This window comes from Prionailurus bengalensis, chromosome E4 (genome assembly GCF_016509475.1).
Source record: "Prionailurus bengalensis isolate Pbe53 chromosome E4, Fcat_Pben_1.1_paternal_pri, whole genome shotgun sequence".
NCBI lineage: Eukaryota > Metazoa > Chordata > Mammalia > Carnivora > Felidae > Prionailurus > Prionailurus bengalensis.
Genome location: NC_057360.1, coordinates 2,188,245 through 2,208,370, shown reverse-complemented (window position 1 = coordinate 2,208,370; position 20,126 = coordinate 2,188,245). Strand labels below are relative to the sequence as shown.

The following is a 20,126-nucleotide window of genomic DNA, read 5'->3' as shown; positions in this document are numbered from 1 at the left end:
GCCGCCCTGCGGCGGCGGCGGCGGCGGCGGCGGCCCGAGCGCCCAACGTGGCCGCCCGGCCGGGGCTGTCCCGCGGGCCCCTCCGTCCGCAGCGGCGCCCGCGGCGGGGGCCCCGGGAGGGCCGGGCCGCGGCCGCCTCCTCCCCCCCCCGCCCCCCGCTCCCCAGGCCCGCGCCCGCCCGGCCGCACCCCTCCCCGGCCCGCCTCAGCCCGCCGCGCCGCGGGCAGCCGGCGCCGCATTCGAACCTCCCTCGCAAAGACAGTCTCCGCCCCACAATGCACCGCGGCGGGCAGCCTTTGAAAAAGCGGCGCGGCTCGTTCAAGATGGCGGAGCTCGACCAGTTGCCTGACGAGAGTGAGTAGCGCCTCCGAGCGCGCCCCTGCCTCCCGCCGGCCGCCGCCGCCCCCCCCGCCCCGGGCCGCGCCGGCCGGGGCGGGCGGCCGTGCCCTCCGCCGGGCCGGCGGGGCCGGCCGCCGGGCCCCGGCGCGCTCCCCCAGGGCTCCCGCCGCCGTGTTGCCGCCGCGTCGCCGCCTTTGTTATGGTGCCTGTGTGTGTGTGTGTGTGTGTGCGCGTGTGGGTTTCTGGGGTGGTGTGAGCGCCGGGCCCGGAAACCGAAAGCCCGGGGGCGGCGGCGGCGCGCGCCGGCCGGGGCGGGGGGTGGGGGCGGGGGCCGCACGCGGGCCGCGGGCCGCGGGCCGGGTGGGGGAGGAGCGGCCCCGGGCCGCGGGGGGCCGTCCTCGCCGCCCGCCCCGCTCGCCCGGCGGGGTTACGTAACTCGCCCGGCCGCGGCCGCGAGGGCCCGGGGCCGGGGAGGGGGCCGCCCCGGCCGGGCCGGGCCGGGCGTCCTGCCGCGGCTCCTGCCTCTGCGGGCGCCGCCGGGGGATCCCCCGCCGCCCGCCCCCCCTCCCCCCGCCTCCTCCGCCTCCGCCTCCTCCCCCTCCTCCGGCGTGTCCACCCCTGGAAGTGTTTCCGTGTCACAGCGCTGGCCCCTTCCCCCGGGACCACAGGTGGCCGTGGATCTTCCCGGGGGCGCGGGGCGGGGGGGGGGGGGGCGGGGAGGACCCGGGCCGCCCCCACCCCGCACACTGCCCCGTGCGCGCGCGTGCCCTCCTCCACGGCCGGGAGCATCGCGGCGCGCGCCGCCCTCCGCCCCCGTGACCCGGGTGGTGCTCGCCCGCGGCCAGCGCCGGAGGGCGCCAGGCCCGTGCTCGGGGCGCCGTGGGACGCGAGGTGGGAATCCGCGGCGCCGTCGTCTGAAGTCGGCGGGGGGTGGGGGATGGGGGGGGGAGGCGGTCGCTCGAGTCGGTCGCAGAAGGGCCCCCCCGCTCCCCGTCCGGTGCGCGCCCGCCCGCGAGTCGCGAGGGTCCCGGCGGAACGGAAGCGGGTCCCCGTCGCCGGGCGCGCGGGACACGTGGACGCTTGTCCCAGGAGGGCGGCGCGCAGCCTCCTCCGTGCTCTTCGTGGGGGTCGCGGCCTCCGACCGTGTCGCGGAGTTAGGAAAGTTGGAGTTGCCCCACTGGCGGAAAGTTGTGCGGGCAGAGTCGAAGTCGTGGGTTTGTTGTGGGCCCAGAACCGAGTGCCCGCGGGATCGTGGGGGTGCTGGCCCCCGCCACGGGGGGCTGGAGTGACTGGGGAGCGGGGTTTTCAATGGTAACGTTTGCTAATTGCAGCAGGTGGTCAGGTGTGGCTGTACCCCCCCGCCCCCCCCCCCCCCCCCCCCCGCTCCCCCCCGGTTGGACGTGGCGCAAGGGCAGACCTGCCCTGAGCGTTGTTTCCGGTTTGGAGAGGACAGGGATTGTGGCGACGGACGTCCCCAGGTGAGGGTGGGCCTGCCCGCCACGTGCCGGCCACCCGGGAGTCCCTTGCTCTCTTGGGGACCGGCGTGGTCAGCGCGTGTCAGGAGTCACCACCACCGGACCTGTGATTTTGAAGGCCGGTCCTTCTGTTGACATGAGACGAGGGGTGTTTGGGGCGGCTTTCTTGTAACTGTCATTTGGAATATTTGCTCGTCACCCTTAAGTATTTATTGAGGACCTACTAGGATTCTTGGTAGAGACTTGGGGGCCGTAGGTGCCAGGATTCAAACGCCAGCGACGCTCTCTGACTGCGTCACCGTCGTTCGTGTCACGTTGTGACCTCTCCGGGTCGCAGGGGTGCACATGGGCCGTGCACCTGTGTGCGCGCAGGGACGTCTTGTTTAGGGAGACCACAGCTTGCTGCAAGCAGGGACTGCCCCCCTCGTTGGTCGCACGCGGTGCCACGTGTCAGGTGGATGTGAACACTTGACTTACGTTGAATTGACGCGCTACTAACGAACCTGGAGAAGATTGGTGGGAAGTGATTTTCAGTTTGATGCTGGAAATAGCAGGTTTCTTTGCCAATTTGAGTCGAAGGGACTGGCCAATGCATTAGCCGGGAGCCAGTGTAACGTTACCAATAACGAAAGCTGCCATACGCGTACTTGCTGTGACCCAGATGCTCCTGAAGTGCTCGTTTCGGTTGACGGAAGTCCTCTCGCCAGTTCCTGTGTACGAGGAAAGCCAGGCCTCTCCTTGCAGCCGCTGCATATTTCACATCTGCTGTCGGATGTGAAATCCTCAACGTCAGGGGTTCAGGACCGACCTCATAGTCCCCCGCCCAGGACGAAGTCCTCCCAGTAGTTCCTGCCTTAATGAACAGCTCCCCCCAGCGCTCATGAAAACTTGGGCACTTGCGTCTTCCACCTCCCGTGACAAGGACCTGACCGCGTCTTGTAACTTTCACCTTCTCCCCATCACCCGACACGCCCGTGCACCAATCCCTTCGGCCTCCCGGCCTCCCATTAACCCACTGCCCGCCCCTACCCTGCAACCTCCAAGGGGTCAGAGCAGTCCTTCTAGAGGGCATGTGTCATCCTGCTGCTGGGGACACTATCACAGCCACGGGGGCCTTTGGACTCTGGCCACGCCCACCTCTCCAGCTTCGTTTGGTACCACTCTTCTTCTCCTACTGTCCCTTTTTTTTTTTTTTTAAGTTTATTTATTTTGAGAAAGAGAACGAATGGGAGAGGGGCAGAGAGAGAGAATCCCAAGCAGGCTCTGAACTGCCAGCTCGGAGCCTGTCTCAGGGCTTGAACCCGTGAACTGTGAGATCATGACCTGAGCCAAAATCAGGAGTCGGATGTTTAACCAGCTGAGTCACCCAGGAGCCCCTCATCCTGTCCCTTTGAGCTAAATTTGACCTTTTTCAGTCCCTGTACTCACCAGGCTTTCTTTTTTTTGCAAGGCCTTTGCACAGGCTCTTCTCACCATCTGGAATGTTCTTCCTTTCCCTCGCTTGCAGCTGATGTCTGTTTATCCTTTACATCCTTTACCCCCAAGCTTCTTGAGAAAGTTATTTTGCATCCTCCCGGACAAGGTGACACCTTCTTATGAAATCTTTTTATTCGGTCTTGTAACTTCTTGCTGGCAGTGGTCACAGCTGTGGCTTTGCGTCTGTCCATGAGATTGGTTGGAAGCCCCCTGGAGAAGGCACGGGTTCTGGTTTTCTTCCTGCTTGCCTTTCCGGTTCATGCCTGACACCTGCCTTACTTCTCTGACCCTTTCCCATGACCTGCTCCCTGAGCACAATGGCCTTTGCCCTGCTGCTCCTTGAATGCTCTAAACGCCCTATCTCAGGGTTTTTGTACCTGGTATTTCTTCTGCCCAGACCCACTGCTTTGACCTCCTGCTCCCTCAAGACTAGGCCTTTTTAGATGTTACCTCCTCAGAGAAGACTTCCCTCAGCACCCTATGTGAAGTACCCCCCCACACACACAGTGAGATCAGTTCGTGTGTTTCCTTTATGACAACTGCACATATCATTATCATTTCCTGTACTTGTTTATTGTGTGTCTCTTCCCACTAGACTGTAAGCGTGCTGAGAGCAGAGGCTCTGTCTCTTCCGGCAGCTGATGCCAGCCCCTGGAATGGTGCTGCAGGAGGCATTCGGTGAATACTTTGTTGAATGAACGAACGAACGAACGAACATATTCAGCACATATACACACGTACAGCCCGTGTCCTAAATTCTGTGCACCAGCCTGTAAAATCCATGTGCTTAGCCTAGAAGTTTTTTTTTTTTTTTCTAATTGATCAAAGTAATACTAATGATAAGCACGATATAAAAATTAGCCATGTGCTATGGGCACTGTTCTCTGAGCACTTTCACATACGGTAACTCGTTTAATCCCTGTTTCACAAATGAAGAATCGGCAGCACAGAGAGATTAAGTAAATTGCTTAAGGTAACACAGCAAAAAAGTGGCAGAACCAAGATTCAAATATAGCTAGTCTCGATGTGTGCCCTTAACCATTATGCTCTGTGGCCCCTCGAAAAAGAAAAAAAAGGCTAAAAGGGGTAGGACAGAGTCTTACCTTCACGGAGCAGGAATGGATGTCCTGGAGGCTCGCACCTCTTCCTTCAGATCTCTGCTCAGATACCACCTTCCAGAGCAGCTAACTGATCACGAGCACCTCATGGAAACAGTCTTCCCCCTCCCACCCCCTGCCCACGTTCCTGATATCCTGCCCCCCCCCTCCCCGCCCAGTGCTTATCACCACTCGATGTATCTGTTCATCTCCCCTCCTTAGAATGTGAAGTGCATGACAGTGGGGCCTTTGGCTCTTCTGCGTTGCTGTTGAAGCCCCCGTGCCTGGAGCAGGGCCCGGGGGGTGCAGTCAGCGCTCTGCGTATTCGCCGGGGGAGTGAATGCTCACTGCTCTTTCCAAAACCAACCAGATTCTCTTGGCAGCCAGGTGGATACGTGCCCTGTCCGCCAGCTGCTTCCCCGTCATGTTGTGCTGCATGAGGCTTTTTAGCTAGACTTTACGGCCTCGCTCCCTCACTTCTCCCCCATGCTTCTACTTCCGCTGTCATTAAACCCGGCTGCTGTTTGGAGGCTGTTAAGGTGTCCTGTTACCCACCCGTTCTCCACATCGAGGCGAGAGAGTCGAGTGAGAGCAAGAGTGGCTTTGGTGTTGATGGCTTGTCTGTTTCTACAAGCCTCTCTCGTCCTGCCTGCGGAGGAAAAGTCGGCTGAAGTTCGGGATCTGAGCTGCGTGAGAACGTTTCGTAGCCAGAACTGCCGTACCTTATCCGTGGCTTTTCATTTCAAGTCTGTTGTCCGTTCGTACGAGTTGTGAAACATGGCTGCTTCTTTCTGTTAAACAACAAGGAGAATGACTCTGCCTTCTCTGATTTTTTTTTTACCTAGTTCATAGTCCTCTTTCTTACTTTATCCCCCGAGATCATCCTGTATTTGTTTTTGTGTTTTAGGAAATGCCCTAACGGATCGGCTCCTTAAAGATGTTTATACACATTTTGACCATGCCATTTAAAATTTTGTCTTTTCTCAGTGCAGGTAAATGACCAAACTTTTGAATACCTTAACTGCTGCCTGATTGTAGATTATATTCCATCAAACCTAAATGGATGTCACAGTAACTGAGATGAGAAGTAGCTGGTTCTAAAATAAAACAGACTTATGGGCGCCTGGGTTGCTCAGTCGGTGAAGCGTCCGACTTCGGCTCAGGTCATGATCTCACGGTCCGTGAGTTCGAGCCCGGTGTCTGGCTCTGTGCTGACAGCTCAGAGCCTGGAGCCTGCTTTGGATTCTGTGGCTTCCTCTCTCTCTGTCCCTCCCCCACGCATGCTCTCTCTCTCTCTTTCAAAAATAAACATTAAAAAAAATTTTTTTTAATGAAACAGACTTAAAAATGAGGAATGATATGTAATAATTTGACTATGACTATAGTAACAGAAAAAAAAGGTGTTCTCAACAGTTTTGTTTTTGTTTTTAAAGTTAAAAGAGGGAGTTTTTGCTCATCCGGAATTCTGTGAAAAGTTTCTATTCTGGAGCAGAGAAAGGGTTTTCCTGTTGATTTTTCAACATTGAGATAAAATTGATACTTAACATTGTGTTAGTTTCAGGAGTGCAACATCATGACTTGATACATGTGAAGTGATCATCTCACGTGGGTTAGTCAACATCCATCACCACCCGTGGTTACGCTTTTCTCTCCTTCCACCAGCACTTTTCAGATCTGCTTTCTTAGCAGCGTTCATGTTGCTGTGCTGTGCATCACATCTCCAGCGTTTATTTCTCTTAGAGCCGGAAGTTAGTGCCTTTTTGATACTTCTGCCCATTTTGCCCACACCCCCAGCCCTCGCTTTTGGCAACCACCAAACTGTTGGCTGTGTCTGTGAGTTCGGGTGTGACTTTTTGTTTGTTTTTAATTTTTTTAATGTTTATTTATTTTTGAGAGGGGGGAGGGGCAGAGAGAGAGGGAGACACAGAATCCGAAGCAGGCTCCAGGCTCCAAGCCGTCAGCACAGAGCCCTATGCGGGGCTCGAACTCATAAGCTGTGAGATCATGACCTGAACCGAAGTCAGACACTCAACTGAGCCACCCAGGTGCCCCTATTATTTTGCAAGTGACCCGGACTTCTTTGCAATATACGCATCCAGTTCTGATACTTTCAATGTAGCGCGCTCCCTGCCTCATCAACATGTACTTCCCTGTGGTTTCTCCGCTTCCGCTCGCCCCCAGCGCCCGCAGGACAGCGACCAGAGCCTGGAGGCCGACTGTTTAGAGGGGGGCTGAGGGTTCCCCGCGACAGAGCCCCTCGGACCTTTAGTAACAACAGATTCTGGGTGTGTGAGGAGCCTCCGGGTTATTCAAATGCGCACGAAGGCGTGTTTTCGTCAGAGAGCCCTCCAGCTGTGTGCCAGCCCCTCTGGGCTGCTCTGACTCCAGCTGGGGAGTCCTGAAGGGTGCACACACCTGCATTCTAGACTCCCAGGGGACCCCCTGCCTGATTGACAGTCCCGCTGGATCCTTTTCACCTTCTCTTTTCTCCACTCCGCTGCCACTGCTGATCTTTGCTTCAGTAAATGGCCGTGTTCCTTTCTCTTTTCCTTCTCCAGCACCAGGACGCTTCCGGGTGAGGATCCCAAATCCCTCTGTGCCGAAGCTTCCCTGCCTTCCCTCCCCCAACTCTCACAACTTCCACAGGACTCCCGATAGCTCTCTCTAGCTTGTCCTTACTTTGCCTGAGTTCTGGCCTGCAGCTGGGATGGCCCGCTGGTTCTTTCTTTCTATTTTTTTAATGTGTGTTTATTTTCAAGAGAGAGGAGTGCAAATGGAGGAGGGACAGAGAGGGAGGGAGGGGGGAAGAGAGAGAATCCCAAGCAGGCTCTGAGCTGTCAGCGCAAAGCCTGCCGCGGGGCTCCATCCCAGGAGCCATGAGATCACGACCTGAGCTGAAATTGAGAGTCAGACGCTTACCCGACTGAGCCCCCCAGCTGCCCCAGCTCTGGTTACCTCTGATTGCACACCCCCCTGCCACTTCAGTCTCTACGCCCCTAAAACCAGATGGGCCACTTTCGCCCTGTAGCCAAGTTCTGTTTCTCTCCTGTCGATTCTGAAATAACACTGATTTGTTTTCCTTGCAGGCTCTTCAGCAAAAGCCCTTGTCAGTTTAAAAGGTAAGATCATAGCGCGATCCTTCAGGTATGGCATAAGGTGGAAATTTAATTCATTAAATTAATGGGGATACAATGTTTCTCTTTTCTTTCTAAATTAGGCTTCATTCTAACTTTTAAGTATTGGTTTTCACTGATGAAATTTTAAATTCATAGACTGTTATAGGAGAATTGGTCCTTGGTTGTTGGAAATTACTAAGAAATTTTTTCCCCTGGGGTGCCCGGCTGGCTCAGTCGGTAGAGCATGTGACTCTTGATCTCAGGGTTGTGAGTTTGAGCCCCACAGTGGGTGTAGAGATTACTTATGAATAATAAAATCTTAAAAAGACATAGAAAAATTTTCTCTAGAATTATTGATTAAATAACTTTTTTATAATTTGCAGGTAATCTCTACCCCCAATGTGGGGCCCAAACTTATGACCCCCCAGATCAGGAATCACACACTCTACCGACTGAGCCAGCCAGGTGCCCCAAACCCCAAGAACTTTTTAACTAAACATTGCAGACATCATAGTAGAGTGAAAGCATTTTTTAATTAAGGCTTTTAAAAAATGCTTATTTATTTTTGAGAGAGAGAGAGCACAAGTGGGGTAGGGTCAGGGAGAGGGAGACAGAGAATCCAAAGCAGGCCCTGAGTTGTCACCACAAAGCCTGACAAGGGGCTTGAACCCACGAACTGTGAGATCATGACCCCAGCAAAAGTCGGGTGCTCAACCCATTGAGCCACCCAGGCGCCCCTAGAGTGAAAGCATTTTATTGAACAACTGTGCTCAGCTGTATTTTTGCATGAGTTTATTTTTTAGGAATCTTGCCTTAAAAGTAATAACGTAAGTCTCTTGAAATAAAAGAATGATAGTACTTTTCCCAGAAGAAAAGTTGTACATGTTCCTTGGTCTTGCTCTTTCTTTCTGCACGTACACTGGCCACCCCTCTTACTGTAGTTTGTTTCGAGATTTTGCTTGAGCAGGATTCTGCCGGGTAAGTAAATCCTGAACCAGGCTATGCTCAGAGTACTTTTAGTACTTGTTCAGTACTTTTAGTCTTTAGAGCTACTGTGTTGTGTGTTGTGTCGGTGATTTTCCACATTAAGCCCCGGCTTGAGAACGCTTGTGTCTACGACTACCCTGATGTGTTTGCCTGGCAGGGTCAGCCCCACTCTGCCTTTTTTGTGCTTCTTAAAATGTACATCTGAAAAAAGTATTCCGTTATTCTTTTCCTCCCAATATTAAAACCATTTCGCTTTCAAAAAGTACATGTACAAGTGATATATTTCTTACAGAAAACGGTTAGAAAATGCTGATGAGCACCTAGAAGGAAATAAAAATAACTGTCTCGTGTGTATTCATCCTAGTTTTCTGTGTCTTTATATAAACATATCCTTTTTATAAAAATTGAACTCGCTGTCTTTATTTTCATAATCTCTCTCATCAGTTACCTGATCGGATTGTTTCCGGTTGCAGATAGCTCTGAAGACATTTCTTTGAATCAAGGAAAACAGAAACACCCACACGTTTTATTTTTGTATATCCAGGGTTTCACGTATCGAAGCAGGAAACGTTTAGAAATATACTCTAAATTCAAACTCAGAAGCTTTTTCCATTTTTCCACTGCCTGTTTGCAATCAGATTGTGCTTCTTATTCTTAGCAAATTAGAATGAAGGCATTACTGAAACACAAAGAAAGAAACCACACATATTTTAATAGGAGAATTTAATACTTTCAAGATTCAGTGCCTTGTCCAATTATGTAGCGCTTGACAAAAAAAAATACGGAAGAGATCTTTCATTTGTAATAAACCAAAATTACTATGCTCAGTATATTTTTTCCATATTGGTAAATATTTCAGATATATTGCTGTTAATAAAAAGGCAATGTTTGTAGTATAAAATCCTTTGAACTTAAATCTTATTAGTAATAATTACTTATTACAGAGGGAAGCTTATCTAACACACGGAATGAAAAGTACAGCTCTTTACAAAAAACACCTGTTTGGAAAGGCAGGAACACGGGGTCTACTGTGGAAATGGTAAGGAATTAGTGTTTCTTACTCTTTAGAATATGATAGCTAAATTGTCTGTATTATTGTCATGTGCAGATTCTTACAGGACAGCAAGAGTTTCCCAAGGTTTTCCCCATCTCCAGGCATTTGAGTCTTTAAGTGTCATTGAGTAGTATACAATCATACTCCATCAGTAGCCTTTGATAATCTGGTCATCAGGCGTTTATTAAGCAATTGCATTGTCTTTAGTAGGCAAGACGAAAAACGAACAAACAAAAAACCACACACACCAACCTCTGATCACTCCAAATCATACTTTATTTAGAATACAGAAAATTTCACATGCTCCCTGCAAAAAGATATAGAAGTAAGTGGTAAGCTCTCAAAATCTCACGTAGGTCAAGGGTAAGTACAGGTATGATAGAAGGGACTTCCTGCCAGGGCTATGGAGTGTTAAGACTCTCGGTGGGTTTAATCTCAAGGCCCGGCACCTCTAGCCTTGACTCTGTTGGATGCTGGCCATATGCTGTGAACCCTCTGTGCCTACCTCCCTTCCAGCTGGGCGGGAGACCGTGTCCAGTGCTGGGACAAGGATTTGAAACAGGATGTGGGTACGATCGGGATATTACTTCTGTTGTCCTTCTCTGTTGCTGAGGCCTCCGAACCCAGGGTGGACTGTAAAATTGTTCGTATTACTGACCCTTAAGCGTATGGTGTCTTTTGGGCACTTAAGCCAGTTAGTTCTGGTTCTGTGGTCTAGTTCGGTTCTCCGGGCACTTATCAGATACCCGAGATAGGAATCTTGTGCTTTTGTTCACAAATGGAAATTCGGGTAACAGTTCTCGACAGAGTGTCTAGTATGTTATTACACGTTTCAGTTGAGTCTCTCGCGTGATCTAGTAACTTTGTCCAGCCCAGCCCTGTGCGGCGGACGCCGTATGATACACCCCCTGCTGTCAATCTGAGCACTGGCACGACGAGGTCTGGAATTGTCAGAGCTTACTTTCCTCTTGCACGTTCAAGGCTTCTAAGGCCACTTGGGTTCCAATTTTACTCATCAGCTAGGTGTTTGAATTGTAAACAGATTGCGTCAGTATGCACGTCACTGCTTTGTAAATCTAAGATCAGTCACGTCTGACTTTGAGCGCTTGGTATCACCGACACTCCATCCTTCCAGCCTCAGCTGGATCACCCAGGTACAGGATTAGATTTTGGAAGAAAAATGAGAAGTGTTCGGTCTTTTTATTAAAGAAACAAATTTCTGTCCTAGCCTTTCAGAAACTCAAAGCGAAGTCGACTCTTTTCTGACGAAGACGACAGACAAATAAATACCAGGTCCCCTAAAAGAAACCAGAGAGTGGCGATGGTCCCGCAGGTACGTGTGTCACGAGCATTTTGTTCACGGGAAGGGAGGCGAGCAAGTACTCACGTGATCAGGTTTATTTTTATCATTCTGTTACGTCTCAAGCAACAAGTTCTTCTTCTTAAGTCAGCGCTCCAACTCGGCTCCTGTATTAGTGACCTAGAAAGGCCATTCTTTTTATTGGTGGACTTTTTCCCAGCGTAGAAAGCCAGACCTGTCTCACAAACGCACACTTGCAAGCATGGAGAGGAGAGTGGACTGAAAACAAGTAGGATTTGGTACTAGGGTGTCAGTTCGGAGTTTTGTAAGGCAATGAGAGGGGAGAAAACATTTTACTTAATGACTGGAAAGTACGTTTTGTGTGTGTGTGTGTGTTTAAACGTTTATTTTTGAGAGAGAGAGCACTCACAGGCAAAGGGCAGAGAGAGAGAATCCCAAGCAGGCTCCACGCTGTCAGCCCAGAGCCTGATGTGGGGCTCAGTCTCACGAACCATGAGCTCATGACCTGAGCTGAAACCAAGAGTCAGGTGATGAACCGACTGAGCCACCCAGGCACCCCAAAAAGTTCAGTTTTTGAAGTATGATGTGCTATCCCGAATTGGATTCTGGGACAGGAAAAGGACATTAGTGGTAAAGTCTGTAGTTTAGTTAATACTGTTGTGCCACTACTAATGTCTTAGTTTTGACAAACCATGGTTATGGAAGGTGTTAACATTAGAGCTGGGTGAGGGGCATATCTTTGCAGCTTTTCTATAAATTCACAATTTTTCCAATTGTTAATTTTTACCTCTACCCGTTCCCTAGGTCTGCTTCCCACAGTAACTAGTGACTGCTGTCATGAGTTTGATTATCCTTTTAGGTCTTTATAGGGCTTTTCTAAAACTTTAAATAGGTGTTCACAGAAAATATGTGGTATTCTTTAATGTTTCTGGTTTTAAAATTCTATTTGTAGTATTATTTTCATGATAACATACACATCATTCTGTAATTTAGTTTTTCATTTAAAAGTCTGTTTTGGGGGTGCGTAGGTGGCTCAGTCAGTAAAGCGTCTGACATTGGCTCCGTTCATGCTCTCGTGGTTCGCGAGTTCAAGCCCCTGCATCGGCTCGCTGATGTCAGCACAGAGCCTGCTTTGGATCCTCTGACCCTCTCTCTTTGCCCCTCCCCGACTTGTGTGCGCTCCCTCTCTCTCTTTCTCTCTGAAAAATAAACAAACGTTTAAAAAAAAATTGGGGCACCTGGGTGGTTCAGTCAGTTAACCATCTGACTTCGGCTCAGGTTGTGATCTCACCATCCGTGAGTTCAAGCCCCACATGGGGCTCTGTGCTGACAGCTTGGAGCCTGGAGCCTGCTTCGGATTCTGTGTCTCCCTCTCTCTGCCCCTCCCTTGCTCACACTCTGTCTCTCTCTCTCTGTCTCTCTCTCTCAAAAATAAATAAAGATTAAAACAAATTTTTTTTTAATTAAGTCTGTTTTTGAGATTTGGCCATGCTGATTGATTGAGGTAGATGATAGGTAGACTTCAGTGTTTGGTTTCTTTTTACCGTTACATATTATTGAGCCTTACGATACCGTAGTTTATATGTTCTCTGGCTTACGGGCATTTAATTGGTTTCTAAGTTTTCACTAGTACAGATAATGGTGTCGTGAACACCCCAGGCCTGTCTGTATAAACTTGCAGGTGTTTTTCTAGGACAGATGCCTGACATGTGAAACTGCCAGATCACAGGATGTGCACATTTAAACGTTTTGTTTGGTTTTATTTGCTTTTAATTTATCTCCAAGTTACTTAGCATCTAGTGCAATAATGATTTCAGGAGTAGATTCCAGTGATTCACCCCCCACGTATAACACCCAGTGCTCATGCCAGCAAGTGCCCTCCCTAATGCCCCTTCCCCGTTTAGCCCACCCCCCGGCCACAGCCCCTCCAGCAGCCCTCAGTTTGTTCTCCGAATTTAAGAGTCTCTTCTGTTTTGTCCCCCTCCATTTTTATATTCTTTTTGCTTCCCTTCCCTTATGTTCATCTGTTTTGTCTCTTAAAGGCCTCATATGAGTGAAGTCATACGGTATCTGTCTTTCTCTGACTAATTTCACTTAGCATGACACCCTCCAGCCCCATCCCCGTGGTTGCAGCAGTTAAACATCGCACAGCTGTCCCACCTCGTTCTCAGAGGCCCCGTGCTGGCTGGTGTGCTCTCCCCACAGCCCGTCCCGGTGCCTGTTTCCCCAGCGCTTGCTGCTCCGCACGGATCCAAGCGTCTGATTTTTGCCGATCCGATGATAGCATCTTCCTGGTTTTCGTTGGCATTTCATCTGTGAGTGACCTCGAGTACTTTTCACATAGGTTTAAAAATGATTTCTTGGGGCCTCCTGGGTGGCTCAGTTGGTTAAGCATCCGACTCTTGATCTCAGCTCAGGTCTTGATCCCAGGGTCACGATCCCCGTGCGGAGCTTGGTGCTGGATGTGAAACCTACTTTTAAAGATAAATAGGGGCGCCTGGGTGGCGCAGTCGGTTGGGCGTCCGACTTCAGCTCAGGTCACGATCTCGCGGTCCGTGAGTTCGAGCCCCGCGTCGGGCTCTGGGCTGATGGCTCAGGGCCTGGATCCTGCTTCCGATTCTGTGTCTCCTTCTCTCTCTGCCCCTCTCCCCTGCATGCTCTGTCTCTCTCTGTCTCAAAAATAAAAAAATTAAAAAAACGTTAAAAAAAAATTAAAAAAAAAGAAGATAAATAAATGAATAATCAAAGAAGAGAAGAGGAAAACGATTTCTTTCCCGTAAACTGTTTGTCTTTTTTCCTATTTTCTGGTAGACTGTTGATCATTTTCTTATTCGTTCATAAGAATTTTTTTTTTTTTTTAACGTTTATTTATTCTTGAGACAGAGAGAGACAGAGCATGAACGGGGGAGGGTCAGACAGAGAGGGAGACACAGAATCCGAAACAGGCTCCAGGCCCTGAGCCATCAGCACAGAGCCCGACGCGGGGCTCGAACTCACGAACTGCGAGATCATGACCTGAACCGAAGTCAGACGCTTAACCGACTGAGCCACCCAGGCGCCCCTCATAAGAATTTTTTATATGCTAAGAATATTAGCCATTTGGCCTTTTTATATTGATTGTAATTTTTCTCAGTTTGTAGCTTATTTTTTTGACTCTGTTTCTGCATTTTTTACCATGCAGGACTGAAAAAAATTGAAGGGTCAAATACAACTCTTTCCTTTTAGCACTCCCTGGGTTTATACTTACTCGGAAAGATCTTCCTTAGTCTGACATTTATAGTTTTTGAATTCACGTGTATTTAATTCATTTTTTTTTTTAATGCTTAAATTTTCACTTCATCTGGGATTTATTTTGGAGTAAGGGATTAGGTGAGACTGCAACCTTGATTTTTTCCAGAGGACTACTTAGTGGTCCTGGTCTCGTTGACTGAGTGGTCCATCACGATTTAAAATGCTGCCTGCATCCGGCTCTTGGCCGGCTCAGGTCATGATCTCGAGGTCGCGTGATCCAGCCCCCTGTCGGGCTCCTCGCTGGGTGTGTTGGGATTCTCTTTTCTTCCTGTGCCCCTTCCCTGCTCGCGCTCACTCTCAAAATAAATAAATAGGGGCGCCTGGGTGGCGCAGTCTGTTAAGCGTCTGACTTCAGCCAGGTCACGATCTCGCGGTCTGTGAGTTCGAGCCCCGCGTCAGGCTCTGGGCTGACGGCTCGGAGCCTGGAGCCTGTTTCCAATTCTGTGTCTCCCTCTCTCTCTGCCCCTCCCCCGTTCATGCTCTGTCTCTCTCTGTCCCAAAAATAAATAAACGTTGAAAAAAAATTTTTTTTAAATAAAAATAAATAAATAAATATATGTTAAAAAATTAAAAAAAAAATTAAGATGCTGCCTGCATCACAAGCTACGTTCCTATACATATTTGGGATTATTTCTAGACTTTGCATCTCTTTCTGTCTAGTATGTCCCTGTATGTGCCAGTGTCAAATTGTTTAATATGCTTTTACATAGTGTTTTCGTATCTGGTAAGATATTATTACATATCCTTTTCTTAGGTTCTCAAAAGTATCCTTGCACGTTTTTTTTTTTTAAGTTTGCTTATTTTGTGAGAGAGAGAGAGGGAGAGCATGAGTGGGGGAGGGGCAGAGAGAGAGAGGGAGAGAGAATCCCAAGCAGGCACTGCACTGTCAGCGTGGAGCCCGATGTGGGGCTCGAACTCACGAACCGGGAGACCATGACCGGAGCCGAAATCAAGAGTCGGACGCTTAACCAATCGAGCCACCCAGGTGCCCCTTCTTGCACAATTATTTTTCCATAGGAACTTTAGAATCACCCCGACTAGGAGAAAAATTTTGTTGGGATTTTTATTGGTTTCACACTAACATGAATTACTTTATGTCCTGTGACGTGTTTGTAACACTGAGACCGTCCGTCCTAGAACTGCTGGTAGGTTCCACTTATACGGGCCGTGGTGTTCCTCTGTAGACTTTAGACTTTTCCATGTTGATCTTGTACATTTCTTCATGGTATTCCTAAGTATTTAATACTGTTGTGCTGGTCATTTTTGCTTTCATAAACAGGATATTTCCCCTGTTTTATTATCTAACTGATTCTCACTTATGCAGAGAAAAGTACTGATTTTTTTTTTTAAGATACTGATTTTTCAGAAATGTTTATTCAGAGAGAGAGAGCGAGTGAGCACAAGCATGAGTGGGGGAGGGGCAGAGAGAGGAAGAGCGAGAATCCCAAGCAGGCTCCGCACTGTCAGCGCAGAGCCCAACACAGGGCTTGAATCCACGAACTGTGACATCATGACCTGAGCCAAGACCAAGAGCCAGTTTTTTTAACCTACCGAGTCACCCAGGCACCCCTTGTTTTGTTTTTCTGTTTATCTATTTTGAGAGAGAGCCGCAAGCGGGGGAGGGAGAGAGAGAGAATCCCAAACAGGCACCGTGTTACCAGTGCCAAGCCCAGAAACTGTGAGATCATGACCTGAGCCAAAGTCAAGAGTTGGACGCTTAACCGACCGAGCCAGCCAGCCCCCCAGGCGCCCCTAGGATACTGATTTTTGCACGTCAACTTTGTATTCGCCCGCTTCGTTAGATTCTCTTACTATTGTCAGTGACTACAGTTGATTTTCTTGAGTTTGCTAGGACAGCCATATCACCTACAAATATCAATTTTTGTCTTCTCCTTTACAGTTTTTATTCCTCTTACTGGGTAATTCCATCAAAACAACGTTAAAAAATAGTGATAGTCAATACCTTGGTCTTATCTCCCATGTTAGTGACCGTGGTTTTAGCACTTTGACTTTGACTATGATGATGACTTTTGGGTTGGAATGAGGAGAAATAAGTTTTACAGGTTCAGAAGGTGTCCATCTGTGTTTATTTTCTTGGTCAGTAGAGCCAAAGGTTTGTCCGTTTTGTTGATCTGTTCAAAGAACTTTTGGTTTCATCATTTGGTCTCTTATTTTTCTATTACATTTCTTTCTGCTCTAATCTTTTTGTTCCTTGTTTTTTTTTAACTTGTTTTATTTTTTATTTTTTAAAATTTACATCCAAATTCGTTCGCATATCGTGCAACAATGGTATCAGGAGTAGATTCCTTAGTGCCCTGACCCATTTAGCCCATCCCCCCTCCCATAACCCTCCCATAACCCTCAGTTCTCCATATTTATGAGTCTCTTGTGTTTTGTCCCCCTGCCTGTTTTTATATTACTTTTGTTTCCCTTCCCTATGTTTATCTGTTTTGCCTCTTAAATTCCTCGTATGAGTGAAGTCATAGAATTTTTGTCTTTCTCTAATTTCACTTAGCATAATACCCTCCAGTTCCACCCACATAGTTGCAAATGGGAAGATTTCGTTCTTTTTGATTGCCGAGCAATACTCCATTGTATATATATATATACCACGTCTTCTTTATCCATTCATCCATCGATGGACATTCGGGCTCTTTCCATACTTTGGCTCTTGTCGATAGTGTTGCTGTAAACATGGGGGTGCATGTGTCCCTTTGAAACAGCACCCCTGTATCCCTTGGATAAATGCCTAGTAGTGCAATTGCTGGGTCGTAGGGTAGTTCTACTTTTAGTTTTTTGAGGAGCCTCCATCCTGTTTTCCAGAGTGGCTGCACCAGCTTGCATTCCCATAATCTTTTTTTTAAATCTTTTTTTCATGTTTATTTATTTTTGAGAGAGAGAGACAGAGTGTGAGCAGGGGAGGGGCATAGAAAGAGGGAGACACAGAATCTGAAGCAGGCTTCAGGCTCCGAGCTGTCTAGCACAGAGCCCGACGTGGGGCTTGAACCCACAAACTGTGACATCATGACCTGAGCTAAAGTCAGACGCTTAACCGACCGAGGCACCCAGGCGCCCCTCTGTTCTAATCTTTATTTAATTTTTTTCTTTCTGCCTGCTTTCGGTTTTCTTTGCTCTTCTTTTTCTAGCCTAAGGTAGGTGGAAGAATAGGTTATTATTATTATTTTTTTAGACCTTTGTTCTCTTCTAATATAGGCATTTATTCTATAAATTAACCCCCCAACCACTGCTTTAGCTGTATCACTTATTTAACTATTGGTACGTTGTGTATTTTCATTCTGTCTGCTTCTACGGAGATTTTTTTTTAGCGAATGTTGAATTTTATCAAATGTCTTTAGCACCAATAGAGGTGATCATATGATTTTTATTGTTTTGATTCATTAATAATGGCAGGCTGTGTTAATAGTTTTCTTATACTGGACCGTCCCCACATTCCACTTGATTGTGTTGTTCCATTCTTTTGATATTGTGATGTCGTATCTGGCAACTTTTTTTTTTTACGCTTTGAGAAAATTGAGATGTCATTGGTGTATAATGTTATATAAGTTTCAGGCACACAACATAATGATTTGATATTTGTGTACATGGCAAAACAATTACCACAATAAGAATAGTTAACACATCTGTCACTGTAGTTCCAAATTTTGTTTCTTGTGATGAGAACTTTTGTTTAAGTTTTATTTATTTATTTTGAGAGAAGGAGAGTACTTGTGTATGTGTGTGCATGGGAAGGGCAGGGGCCGAGAGAGAATCCCAAGCAGGCTCCGTGTTGTCAGCACAGAGCCTGATGTGGGGCTCGACCTCACGAACCAGGAGATCACGACCTGAGCCGAAATCGAGAGTCAGGCACTTAACCGACTGAGCCACCCAGGCGCCCCTCTTGTGATGAGAACTTTTCAAATCTCTTCTGTTAGAACCTTTCAATACTCAGGACACTATTTACCACAGTCACCACACTGTACGTACATGCCCATGAGCACTGACTTCATAACTGGAAGCTTGTGTCTTTTGACCCCTCTCCCCTATTTCAGTCCCCCCCGCCCCTCCCAGGAACCACCAGTCTTTCTGTATTTATGAGTTTGGTTTTTGTTTTTTTTTGTGGTTTTTTTGGTCTGTTTTGTTTTTCAGGGAGTTTTTTTTAGATTTCACATATGCGTGAGATCATACGGTGTTTGTCTTTCTCTGACTTACTTCACTGAGCATAATTCCCTCAAGGCCCATACGTGTTATTGCAGGTGGCAAAGTTTCATTCTGTTTTTTATGCCTGAGTAATATTCCTCTGTGTGTGTGTGTGTGTGTGTGTGTGTGTGTGCGCACGTGTGCACATGTGCATGTGAATGTGCATACCCACCACATCTTCATTACCCTTCATCCATTGGTGGACACTTAGGTAGCTTCTGTGTTTTGGCTGTTATAAATAATACTACAGTGAGCATCGGTGCAAATATCTTTTCAAGGTAGTGTTTTCATTTTCTTCAGATAAATACCCAGAAGTGGAATTACTGAATCAGGTTCTATTTTTTTTTAATTTTTTTAATGTTTATTTACTTTTGAGAGAGAGAGAGAGAGAGAGAGAGAGAGAGGGAAACAGAACACAACTGGATGAGGGGCAGAGAGAGAGAGGGAGACATAGAATCGGAAGCAGGCTCCAGGCTCCGAGCTGTCAGCACAGAGCCCGACGCGGGGCTCGAACTCACACACCGCGAGATCATGACCTGAGCCGAAGTTGGACGCTCAACCGACTGAGCCCCCCACGCGCCCCAAGGTTGTTCTACTTTCAAATTTTTTGAGGAACCTCCGTGTTTCCCATAGTGGCCACACCAGTTCGCATTCCCACCCACAGTGCAAGAGGGTTCCTTTCTCTCCACATCCTCGCCAGCACCTGTTGTTTCTTGTCTTTTTTATAATATTGGCCACTTTGATAGATGGGAGGTGATGCCCCACTGTGGATCTGCCTTTCCCTGACAATGACTCCTGTTGACCTTTTTGTGTACCTGTTGGCCATCTGTATGTCTCTGGGAAAATGTCTCTTCATATCGTCTGCTCATTTTTTTTTTTTAATTTTTTTTAACGTTTTATTTATTTTTGAGACAGAGAGAGACAGAGCATGAATGGGGGAGGGGCAGAGAGAGAGGGAGACACAGAATCGGAAGCAGGCTCCAGGCTCCGAGCCGTCAGCCCAGAGCCCGACGCGGGGCTCGAACTCACGGACCGCGAGATCGTGACCTGAGCTGAAGTCGGATGCTTAACCGACTGAGCCACCCAGGCGCCCCACGTCTGCTCATTTTTTAGTTGGATTGGTTTTTTCTGCCGTTGAGTTGCATGAACTTTTTATATATTTTGGATATTGACCCTTGATCAGATACACAATTTGCAAATATTTGCACCCATTCTGCAGACTGCCTTTTCGTTTTGTTGATGGTTTCCTTTGCTGTAAGGAAGCTTTTTAGTCTGATGTGGTCCCACTTGTTAATTTTTGCTTTTGCTGCCTTTGCTTTTGGTATTAAATTAAAAAAAAAAAAAAAATCCTCACCAAGACCAAGCTCGAGGAGCTTACCGCTGACGTGTTTTCCTAGGAATTTTATGGTTTCAAATCTTACATTCAAGTCTTTAATCTGTTTTGAGTTTATTTTTGTGTGTGGTGTAAGAAAGACAGTGGTCCAGATTCATTCTTTGACATGTGGCCGTCTCGTTTTCCCAACACCATTTGTTGAAGAGACTGTCCTTTCCGCATTGTGCATTCTTGCCTCCTTTGTTGTAAATTAATTGGCCATATGTGCACGCATTTATTTCCGGGCTCTCTATTCTGTTTTATTGATCTACGTGCTTTTATGCCAGTATGATACTGTTTTGATTACTGTAGCTCATAGTATAGTGTGAAATTAGGGAACGTGAGGTCTCCAGCTTTGTTTTTGTTCTTCCTTCTCAAGATTGCTTTGGCTACTCTGGATC

The 20,126-nt window shown here is 48.1% G+C and overlaps 1 protein-coding gene across 6 annotated transcripts in view; it reads left to right on the top strand.

Annotated features, from left to right (window-relative positions):
• The first annotated feature begins 206 nt into the window (after positions 1-206).
• LIN9 (lin-9 DREAM MuvB core complex component) overlaps positions 207-20,126 on the top strand; it is a 63,967-nt gene continuing 44,047 nt past the window's right edge. The window contains exons 1-4 of one of the 6 annotated variants that reach the window (XM_043568575.1): positions 207-354; positions 7,474-7,506; positions 9,435-9,529; positions 10,773-10,877. In XM_043568575.1, the coding sequence (XP_043424510.1) occupies positions 276-354; positions 7,474-7,506; positions 9,435-9,529; positions 10,773-10,877 (312 nt within the window). In that variant the 5' untranslated portion in view covers positions 207-275. Of the gene's footprint in view, positions 355-981; positions 1,231-1,797; positions 2,969-7,473; positions 7,507-9,434; positions 9,530-10,772; positions 10,878-20,126 lie in introns of those variants that run through there. The other 5 variants (XM_043568579.1, XM_043568576.1, XM_043568580.1 and 2 more) reach the window with 5 other exon arrangements.